Source organism: Leucopleurus acutus (assembly GCF_964270905.1).
Source record: "Leucopleurus acutus genome assembly, chromosome: 2".
Lineage (NCBI taxonomy): Eukaryota > Metazoa > Chordata > Mammalia > Artiodactyla > Delphinidae > Leucopleurus > Leucopleurus acutus.
The window spans coordinates 171521402-171532994 of record NC_139143.1 but is presented as its reverse complement, the minus strand read 5'-3'; the positions used below and the strand labels follow the sequence as shown (position 1 = coordinate 171532994).

Here is an 11593-nt window from a genome sequence, read left to right as displayed (position 1 = left end):
AGACATCATCACAATGACCAATTGTTCCTTACATGGAGCCGAAATCTGTCTCCCTATGACTTCTACCCAGCAGTTCTAGTCCTGTCCTCTGGAACTACTCAAAATTAGTTAAATTTTTCTTAGGATGCAGAGTGGCTTAGGACTGTAAGCAAAATCTCTGGAGGCAGACAATCTGGGTTTTAATCCTGACTCTACCGGTTATTAGCAAGTAACTTGGTTTCTGTTCCCTCAAGCACCATTGTTGTGAGGTTTAAATGAGATAAATATGTACAAAGTATCTGGCACCTGATTCTCAATAAATGTAAACTATTCCTCTTCCCTCCTCTTCCCCTGGCTTTGTTATAATTTTATATACTTTAAGATAGATGTTATGTTCCACACTTCCAAGTCTTTTCCAAATTAAATATTTCCCAGTTCCTAAACCATTCTCCTCATGATAACTCTGATTCTTTACATACCAACAACATACAGTATGTGCCAGGCACTGCCGAAGGCCTAAGAGTTTAAATAACTTGCCTAGGGCCTCATAAGCAGTAGCCAGGATTCAAACCTAGATCTGTCTGGCTCTAAAGCCATACCTTCAAATCTAGATCCCATAGCAGTGCTGTTCAATAGAATGTAATGTGAGCCACATATGCAATTTTACATATACTAGTGAGAATAAAATAATGAGAAAATAATGAGAAACAGGTGAAATTAAATTTAATAATAATTTAATAATATTTTATTAAACCCTAGCTATCAAAATATCATTTCAACCTCTAATCAATATATAAAATTATCAAGATATTTCACATTTTTTTCATAGTAAGTCTTCAAAATCCGGTGTGTATCTTACACTGATAGCTTATCTCAGTTTGAACAAGCCACATTTCAAGTGCTCGTGGCTGTAAACTGGTAAGCAGGCAGTGTGTCACCTAGTCAAATGTGTTGTGAAGAAAAATACAGCACGGTATGGGGGAAGACAGGGCAGATAGTGGATTACAATTTGAAATACGTGATCACGGAAGGCCCCCCTAATAAAGATTTGAGCAGAGACCAAAAGGAAACAAGGGAGTGAATCCTGCAGTTCAGTGGAAAGGAGAGCTCCAGGCAGACTGCATAACAATTAAGATGGGAGCATCCTTGACATGTTCTAGTAAGAGCAGAGTAGACGGGGCGGGGGCAGGCACAGACGGAGATGGTCAGAGAGGTAACAGGTGATGAGGGTGGATCGTGTAGCCATAATGAGGGCTTTGGCTTTTACTCTGACTGGAGGAATAGCATGAACTTATGAGGATGCTGGAGACAATTAGGTTGAAAAGAAACAGTTATACCTTTTCCAAAGGGCTATGCATATAGGAAGCAGCCATTCCTGGGGAAACACTAGTTTGTAACACTAAGGTTGATATCCTAGCATTGCAGATAACACAGGGGTAGATCTATTTCATTTCTATCAGGCCATTCTAGAAAGCTGAGTGTGTGCTACAAACCGTGTTGATGGTCTGCAGTTCTGATGAAGACTGGCCAAGGGCTAGTCTTAATCCTTTGAGCCCAGCCTAGTGATGGGTTAGGAAACAATGTATGGACTTCTCTCCTCCTTTGTTGCCACTAATTGTAATAATTGGGGAACTTAACTGTGGAGAAAGAGCCCATGAATTCAGAAGGTAGCATGGTAGAGAGATAGGTTTCTGAATGAAAGAACTGAATTTGAACCTGAGTTCTGCCATTTGCTGGCGATTTGGCTTTGGGCAAGTCTCTTCACCTCTCTTCACCTCTTTTTCCTCCTCTGTAAAGTGGAGATGGTAATATCTACCTTTTAGCAGTATTTGACATATTTATACATATATAAAGTTGGGTATATTAACTGTTCAATAATTGGTAGTTATCGTGATGTGTTCAACAAAATTTCTGAACACCCACTACATGTAAAACACATTGTTATAGAATGTTTTTGTCCCCCTGCCAAATCCTTACGTTGAAACCCTACTCCCCAATGTGACAGTATTAGGAGGTAGGGCCTTTGGGAGTGGTTAGGGTTAGATGAGGTCAAGAGGGAAGTGCCCTCGTAAATGTGATTAGCACTCTTATAAGAGTCCTGAGGGAGTTTGCTTTGCTCTGGTTTTCACCATGTGAGGATACAAGAAGTTGGCAACCTGCAACCCAAAACAGGGCTCTCGCCAGAACCCAACCATGTTGGCACCCCAATCTCAGACTTCCAGCCTCCAGAACTGTGAAAAATAAATTTCTGTGGTTTATAAGCCACCTTGTTTATGATATTTTGTTATAGCAGCCTGAGCTAAGATACACATATATATAAAGAAAATAGGGCTTCCCTGGTGGCGCAGTGGTTGAGAGTCCTCCTGCCGATGCAGGGGACACGGGTTCGTGCCCCGGTCTGGGAAGATCCCACATGCCGCGGAGCGGCTGGGCCCGTGGGCCATGGCTGCTGAGTCTGCGCGTCCGGAGCCTATGCTCCATGACGGGAGAGGCCACAACAGTAAGAGGCCCATGTACCGCAAAAAAAAAAAAAAAAAAAAAAAAAAGAAAATACATGATTCCTCCCTTCAAGATGTTTATAATCTATCTAGGGAGATGAGACATGCACAAAATATATTCAATAAGATAGAATGTGCTTGCTCAAATGAGAAATATAAAGTGGAATAATAATAGCTACCATTTATTGATTGCCTGCAATAAGCCAGGAACTATGCTAAGTGTTTCATAAATATCTCATTTTATTTTTGCAACCTCCCTCTTAGAAAGTACTATTTTTAACTCTATTTTATAAAAAAGGAAGCTGAGGCTCAGAGAGGGGAAGTGCATTGCCCAAGGTTGCACAGCTGGGTACTGGCAAAAGACGGAAGTGAGTTCCATCCTAAGCTCCAGGCCTCACATCCTTATCACAGAAACCCATCCCTATAGCTCCTAAGCCTTGTCCAAGTTTTACCATATTGTTTGCCCATTTCTTACCCATTATTATTTTTTTAATTTGATTTAATGCTACTTTTCAAATGCCAGCTATAATTTGGGCAAATGTTATAGGAATGTTTTCAAAAATGTGAATGAGTGGGAGATATTGTGGGTTACAGCAGGGGAACTGGAGTGAGAAGGGGCTGTATAGTGTAGAAATTAAGAGCATGGGTTCTGAAGTCAGCGGCTTAAATTTGTATCCCAGCCTCTCAACTCCCTCTGGTGTTATTTTACATTTTGTTGCCTAAGTTTCGCCATCTATAAAATTACCGTAATTGTACTAGGGTCATAGGGCTGTTATGAATATCAACTTTAAATTTCTGACACTTTGTTCATAAAGGATTTTTTTTTGCATTAAATTTGTAAAATATTGCATTAAAAATTTTTTATTTGTTACTGAGTTTTTTGGTGCCCCCTTAAATTTTTTCCCTCCAGGAGAGTGCCTCAATCACCTCACTCCAGCTCACTCTTTGCCTGCATTTTATATGCTTGAACATAAGCAGGGTTCAATAAATATTCATTGAATTTACTTACCTCCCAATATTTTTAAATTGAGGTAAAATAAACACAGAACAGTGAACAAATACTAAATGTATTACTGAGCTCCCCAATTGTTCAGAACAGTTTGCTAAGCAGTAAAAGGTGTCTTTCCTTTTTATCTTCACGTACCCAACCAAAAGAAGTTTTGTTTTACAACAATCTCTTCTCTTTTTCTGCAGCTCTCATCCCCAAGCTCTCCTTTCCCCCTGTCAGTTCAAGAGATTTCCTGGACATCTCCAGGTCGTCACACCAGAAAAAAATAAATATTTTCCTGGAGGACGGCCTATGACGTCAAGGTTCCCTGTAACTCCCAGACGAACGTTCGAAAGCAAGCCGCCAGCTTCTCCGAAGCATCGCAGTTTGCGCATGCGCTTCTGCTTGTCGGACAGTAGAGCGGATTTTTATGCCCTCTCGGCACCCTTACGTCGCGGAGTGGTGGTGTTAGAGGTTTGAGCAACGAACCCTTTTTTGCCGGAAGTGGGAAGAGGAGAGGGAAGTCTAACCCTCTCCCAGGGTCTTCAAGTTTAGGGCTGGGGGCTAATTGTCGCTGAAAAGCTCAGAGGTGCTCTGGTGGATACAATTCCTCGCTTTGCGAGAAGAGGCTAGAACGCGCGCTGAGGTGTGTGTGTTTTTTAATTTATTTATTTTTGGCTGCGCTGGGTCCTCATTGCTGCGCATGGGCTTCTCTCCGTCGCAGTGCGCAGGCTTCTAACTGCGGTGGCCCCTCCTTGCAGAGCACGGGCTCCAAGCGCTCGGGCCCCAGCAGTTGTGGCACACGGGCTCAGCAGCCGTGGCTTGTGGGCTCCAGAGCGCAGGCTTAGCAGACGCGGCAAACGGGCCCAGTTGCTCCGCGGCATGCGGGACCCCCCCCCCCGGACCAGGGATCGAACCCGCGTCCCCCGCATTGGCAGGCGGACCCCCAACCACTGCGCCACCAGGGAAGCCCTGAGGTGTGTTTTTGGTGTAAGTGGGCACGCGTTGACGCTGGCTTAAGAGGACCAAAACCATCAATTAAAAGAACTTCCGCTTGGCTAGCTTTAAAAGGCGTTTGATTCAGAGAGGTGGAACGCATAGATTTTAGTCTGGTCTAGGTTCTGCCACCGACCTACTGTGTGTCCTTGGGCTCCTCCCCAAGTCTCAATATCCTCATCTATAAATTGAGGGGTAGACAAGATTCTTTAAGTCACCTTTCAATCCGTCTATTATTGCAGGTGCGTTTTGTCGTCTGAGCAACAAAGCCTTGGGGGTTAAATATCGTTGGCCCCGTTTTAGAAGGAAGACATTGAGTTCCAGGGTGAGAGACTTAGTTATTGCACAGAAAACGGTTAGAGATTTTAGACCTGGAGACTAAAAGATTATGCTGTAACTCCATGATCAGGCCTCCTTTGTGTATTTCTGTATCATCAGTTCCTGAAACTGGCCTATAGCAGTTACTCAAAAAGTTTTGAATGGATGGATGAATGAATCTTTTCATGTCAAGGCCAATGACCCAAGCAGATCTGGTGTCTCTCCACCTCTCTGATGTATTAACAAGTATAACTCTTCTCCAGGTGTATCCTGTGTTTACTTGACGGGGGACTCCGAGTCCAGTTCTGTCGTTTTCAACTTAAAGAGGTAACATGGAGGCACCTCCAGTCACCATGATGCCTGTCACCGGGGGCACCATTAACATGATGGAGTACCTGCTGCAGGGTGAGTGAACCAGGGAGCTTGTTTTCCTCTTTTCTGTTCAGCTTCGCAGAGATGAGAAGCTGTTCTACAAAGGCAGCCTGCATAATTTCTGGCACCTTTTTTTTTTCCAATTAACCCTTAATTATGGTCACAAATACATAACATTAAATTTACCATATTAAACATTTTTAAGCATACAGTTCAGTAGTGTTAAGTATTTCACATTGTTATATAGCTGATCTCTAGAACTTTTTCATCTTGCAGAATTGAAATTCTATTCCCGTTAAACACTAATTCCTCCTTTCCCCTCCCTGCAGCCCTTGGCAACAACCTTTCTACTTTCTGTTTCTAATTTTGACTACTTTAGATAACCTCATATGAGTGGAATCATTACAGTATTTGTCGTTTTATCACTGGCTGATTTCACTTAGTATAATGTCCTCGATGTTAACCCATATTGTAGCATGTGACAGGATCTCCTTTTAAAGGCTGAAGTGTATATACGTACCACTGTATATATACACTGTTCCATTGTATATACGTACCACATTTTCTTTATCCATTCATCTGTCAGACATTTGGGTTGCTTCCACCTCTTGGTTATCGTGGATAATGCTCAGTGAACATGGGTGTGCAAATATCTCTTCAAGATCCTGCTTCGAATTCTCTCAGATAAATACCCAGAAGTGAGATTAATGGATCATATGGTAATTCTATGATACTGTTAACTAGCTCCATTTTATAGATCAGGAAATAGAAGTGAAGTAACTTTCCCAGATGAGAAAACTCAAGACCCAGAGGGGGTAATGATTTTCAGGACGTCATACAATGTTTAGTGCAAGAGTTTAGACTTTAATTCAGATCATCCATTTAGTAACTTACTGTGAACAAAATAGGGTTGTTAATTTTCACTCCTCAGGCTGCACCTCCTTCAGGCTTTCCCATCTCAGTAAGTGCCACTGTCATTCACCAGTTGCTTGAGCCATGCATTCAGGGGTCAATGTCCATTTTTTACTTTACCCCCACATGTAGTCCATTTCTAATCCTATTCATTTTACTTCCAAAATATGTATTAAATAAGTCTTTTCTCAACCTGCAGTACCACACCCTGGTTTATCATCCTTTGCCTGAACTATTTTAGTAACCCTGTACTTATTACATTGCTTCCACATTTTTTTTTCATTGCTTCCACTTTTGATCGTCTTTCTCTTCTCACACAACAGCTAGTAGTCTTTTTTAAAAAATTGTTTTAGTATTAAAAATATTCAAACATAAAGAAAGTGGGGGCTTCCCTGGTGGCGCAGTGGTTGAGAGTCTGCCTGCCGATGCAGGGGACACGGGTTCGTGCCCCGGTCCGGGAAGATCCCGCGTGCCGCGGAGTGGCTGGGCCTGTGAGCCATGGCCTCTGAGCCTGCGCGTCCGGAGCCTGTGCTCCGCAACGGGAGGGGCCATACAGTGGGAGGCCCGCGTACCGCAAAAAAAAAAAAAAAAAAAACACATAAAGAAAGTGGAGACTAATATAACGAACACTCCATTTCTGTCATCCAGATTTCAGTTTCTGTCATTTTGCCATATTTGCTTTCTCTTTTTTCTTTTGCTGTTTTTAAAGACAGTTTCAGGGACTTCCCTGGCAGTCCGGTGGTTAAGATTCCGCACTTCCACTTCAGGGGGTGCGGGTTTGACCCCTGGTTGGGGAACTAAGCTCCCACATGCCTTGCAGCCAAAAAATTTTTTTAAAAAAACGACAGTTTCAGATATAACATTTTACCCCAAAACATTTTCAGTATGCATCTCTAAAAAATAAAAAACAAGGATATTTTCCTTCATAACCCCAATACCATCATTATTATCTAAAAAATTAATAATGTATTTTTAATAGCATCTAATATCTAGTCCATATTCAAAAGTTTCCCCCTATCTTGCCCTCAAAATGTGTTTTGTATCCAGGATATAATCATGTTTCATGCATTACATTTGATAACTGTGTCTCTTAAGCCTCTTTTAACTTGGACCAGTCTCCCCTCATTCCCACTTTTTTCCCCATGACCACGTCTTGTTGAAGAGTCTATACCAGTTTTCCTGGAATGATCTTTTTAAAATGTAAATCCAGTCATCTCTTTCCCTGTTGTGTGGAGAATAAAATGTGGAGCTAATAGTTTCCCAATGGCCTTAGAATAGAATACAGCCTTCAGCATGAGCTGTACATAAGACCTGTGTGCTTTGGCCCATCCCAAATCCTCAGTTCATTATCATCTTCCATCTTGCTTACCACACTTCAGCCACACTGATATCCCTTCATTTCTTTGAATTCCCCAGGCCCTTTCCTGGGCCTTTGCATTGTTTCCTCTGCCCTTATACTTTGTTCCAGCCCTTCAAATAGCCATTTTATTTTTATCCGTTAGTCCTCAGCTCAGTTGTCCTTCCCTTTGACAGACCTTCTCTGACTACTCCAAGTCCTCAGAGAGGTCTCCTCTTCTCCACCCCCATCAGTTCCTCTCTCCCATCTCCCTTTTATTTCCCTGTATTTCTGTTTAATTGTTTACTTATTCATTTTTTGTTTCCCCCACTAAACTGTAATCTCTGTGAGGGCTGGACCCCCTACTTCCTAGCATGATGCCTGGCACAGTATTCAATAAGTATATGTTGAAGGAACCAGCACTTACAAAGCTCCTTAAATGTTTGAAGTATGAAAAAACACATGTCTGACACTGTCCTGAATGTAGGACACAACGTATCCAATGTAGGACCCATTCCTTGCTCCCGTCATCATCTGTCCTATGATCACAGGGACCTGAGCTGTTGCTTTCCCTCCAACACTACCCATTTCCAAAAATGTAGTCATTTGAGTCCCACTGTCAATATTTACCATAGTTACAGTAGTATATTTTTATTTACTTTAACAGATTTAGTCAATAAATGAATATATTCCTAGCATTGGAGTAAGTATCAGCAGTAGAGGAAGAAATATGTTAAAAAGTCAATACATAATTGATATATTGAAATATGACTAAAAAATTGAGGTGCTAATGCTAAAAAGTAAAGCAGGGAAGTGGAAAGAGATTGGAAGGAGATAATGCTATTTTATTTAGGGCAATGAGAAAAGTGATCTCTGATAAAGTGACATTTGAGCAAAGATCTGAACAAAGTGATGGGGTGAGATATGCAGGTGTCTGAGAGAAGAACATTCTAAGCGTAGGGACTAAGGGAAGGGTCTCTGAAGAGAAATACATTGTCAGACACTTGGCATTTTTAGGAAACAGCAGGAAAATCACTGTGGTTGGAGAGAGTGATCTGGGAGATAGTAGAAGGAAATAATCAACATCAGGTAGCAGAGATCACAATTTATAGGGCCTTGTAGACCGTGGTAAAGAATTTCGGATTTATTCTGAGTGACATGGGAAGCCATTGGAGGGTTCTGAGCAGAGAAGTGTCATTATCTGCCTTATGTCCTAAAAACCAACTGGCTGTTGTATGGAGGAGAGAAGAAAAAAGCAAGGATAGAAGCAGGGTACTGCAAAGACCAAGCAAGAAATGATGGAGACTTGGACTAGGTGGAAATGATTGAGTAAACTGGATTCTGCATATATTTAAAAAATGCAGAGCGGATGTAGGATGTGAGAGAAAGAAAGGCGTCAAAGCTGATTATGTGGTTTTTGGTTGGGCAGCTGGAAGCAGAGAGTTGCCATTTACTATGGTGGGGAAAACTGCAGGAGGAGTAAGATTGTGGAGGAAAAATCAACAGGTTGATATTGAACATGTTAAGATGAAGATGTCTTAGGCATCCAAGTGGAGAAGTTAGGTAGACAGTTGGATGTATGAGTCTGTAGTTCATGAGATATAAATATGGTAGTCCTCAGAGCATAAATGACACTTAAAACCATAGGGCTGGGCTTCCCTGGTGGCGCAGTGGTTGAGAGTCCGCCTGCCGATGCAGGGGACACGGGTTCGTGCCCCGGTCCGGGAAGATCCTACATGCCACGGAGCGGCTAGGCCCGTGAGCCATGGCCGCTGCGCCTGCGCGTCCGGAGCCTGTGCTCCGCAACGGGACAGGCCGCGACAGTGAGAGGCCCGTGTACCGTAAAAAAAAAAAAAAAAAAAAAGAAAGAAACATCAATGGGTATCCTTTTAAGAAATTAGAAAAAGAACAGTTCAATAAAAGTAAAAGGAAAATAATAAAGATACTAGCTGGCATAAATTAAATTAAAAATATATAAGAAGAGAGCTTCCCTGGTGGCGCAGTGGTTGAGAGTCAGCCTGCTGATGCAGGGGACACAGGTTTGTGCCCCGGTCCGGGAGGATCCCATGTGCCGCGGAGCAGCTGTGCCCGTGAGCCATGGCCGCTGAGCCTGCGCGTCCGGAACCTGTGCTCCACAGCGGGAGAGGCCATAACAGTGAGAGGCCCGCGTATTGCAAAAAACCCCAAAAAAGCAAACAAAAAAAACCCATAGGGCTGAATTAGGTCACTGAGGGAGGAGGAGATTTTTGATAGAGACAAAGACCAAGATTGAGTCCTAGGATCCTCCAATATTTTGGGAAGATGAAGACCCAGCAGAGATGACTTAAAAGGAATGGTCAGTGAATTAGGTGAAGAACCAAGAGAGATTTGTGTCCCAGAGGCCAAGGGAAGAATAGATTTCAAAATAGGTATAACAACCATGTGAAATGCTGCCAGGAGGAAGAATAAGATGAGAACAAAGGACAGTGTATTTCTCTGAAGCAGTTCATTCTCTTTTACTTAAATATATTACATAAAAAGGAAATGTTATATTTTTTCTATCAATGGAAAACTTTTGTTTTCTGAGACTAGAAGATAATTTTTAAAATAAATGACAAACCAGTATAATTTTTCTAGGTAGATACTGTTGCCTGTTAAGGCCCAAAGCCCACTGGAGGTTAGCATTGTTAGAGAAGGCCTAACTATTCTAGTACCAAATAAGACAATGCAAAAAATTGAAAAGGGATTAACTTGTTATATAATATCTTGGCAGTATAACCCCTCTAACATCTCATATATTGGGCCTGTGCTTTACAAAACACTGCACTAAACTGTTCTGATTTTTCATGTAAGTTTTTTCAATCTTTTGCTATTTCCATTACCCAGAATGAAAGATGGGACTCAATGGTACTTTTTTCCTTCTTCAGGAAGTGTTTTAGATCACAGCTTGGAAAGCCTCATCCACCGCCTTCGTGGTTTGTGTGACAACATGGAACCAGAGACTTTCCTTGACCATGAGATGGTATTCCTCCTTAAGGGCCAGCAGGCCAGTCCGTTTGTTCTAAGGGCTCGACGCTCTATGGATAGGGCAGGGGCACCCTGGCATCTGCGCTACCTGGGACAGCCAGAAATGGGAGACAAGAACCGCCATGCCCTGGTGCGTAACTGCGTGGACATTGCAACATCTGAGAACCTTACTGACTTCCTGATGGAAATGGGTTTCCGCATGGACCATGAGTTTGTTGCCAGGGGACACCTGTTCCGTAAGGGCATCATGAAGATCGTGGTGTACAAGATCTTCCGCATCTTGACACCAGGGAACACAGACAACACTGAGGCCTTGTCACTCTCCTACCTTGTGGAACTAAGTGTTGTTGCACCAGCTGGGCAGGATGTGGTGTCTGATGACATGAGGAACTTTGCAGAGCAGCTGAAACCTCTGGTTCACCTAGAGAAAATAGACCCCAAAAGGCTCATGTGACAAAGCAGTCTGTCCACCACTGGGGCTTGTCCTCAGCTGTTACAAAAAAAGAAGATGTTATAATTGCCCTATTTCACCACTGCTAGCCAGGCATTCTTCCCTCAGGAAGGAGGACAATGAGAACTTAGTTGGTTCTTTGCACTGTTTTCCTCCTATGGCCAGTTCACTTTTGTGACAGCCTTTCTAAATTAAAGGCTAAGGATGACATGGAGAATCTAGATAATCCCTCTGCATAAAGAGGGGAAACTGGAATAAAATAGCTTTGGGGAATAAAAATCTTTTAATTGTTTTGCCATTTGTGTGTAAGGTTTGTAAAACAGAGACTGAGTTTGTATTGTGCAGTAATAAAGGCTATAAAGAGAAATGTCTATCATTCTGATTCTTTACCCCATTACCCTGCTACTTTGGGATAGACTCATCAACTGGAGCAAAAATATGACAGTTTTTTGTTTTAATTTTGATAGAGGTGATAGTTTACCTTTCATAAAAGTAGCACATGGGCTTCCCTGGTGGCGCAGTGGTTGAGAGTCTGCCTGCCGATGCAGGGGACACGGGTTCGTGCCCCGATCCGGGAAGATCCCATGTGCCACGGAGCGGCTGGGCCCGTGAGCCATGGCCGCTGAGCCTGTGCGTCTGGAGCCTGTGCTCCACAACAGGAAAGGCCGCAACAGTGAGAGGCCCGCGTACCACAAAAGAAAAAAAAAAAAGTAGCACATATTTGTTATTGAAAAAAA

General features: G+C 42.6%; 1 protein-coding gene across 2 annotated transcripts; it reads left to right on the top strand.

The window, feature by feature from the left end:
- The first annotated feature begins 3934 nt into the window (after positions 1–3934).
- MED18 (mediator complex subunit 18) lies at positions 3935–11214 on the top strand. Of its 2 annotated transcripts, none has more exons than XM_082864197.1 (3): positions 3935–4111; positions 5107–5184; positions 10306–11214. In XM_082864197.1, the coding sequence occupies exons 2-3, from the start codon at positions 5112–5114 to the stop codon at positions 10857–10859; spliced, it is 627 nt and encodes a 208-aa protein (XP_082720323.1). In that variant the 5' UTR covers positions 3935–4111; positions 5107–5111; the 3' UTR covers positions 10860–11214. The 2 variants fall into 2 exon arrangements, with proteins under 2 accessions (XP_082720323.1, XP_082720322.1); XM_082864196.1 differs by having other exon boundaries at positions 5043–5184.
- The last annotated feature ends 379 nt before the right edge of the window (positions 11215–11593 follow it).

Excerpts from the sequence above, each read along its gene's own strand:
- MED18 (XM_082864197.1), top strand. The coding sequence starts at position 5,112 with ATGGAGGCACCTCCAGTCACCATGATGCCTGTCACCGGGGGCACCATT. Across the intron at positions 5,185-10,305 it reads GATGGAGTACCTGCTGCAGG|GAAGTGTTTTAGATCACAGC; the intron begins GTGAGTGAACCA and ends TTCCTTCTTCAG.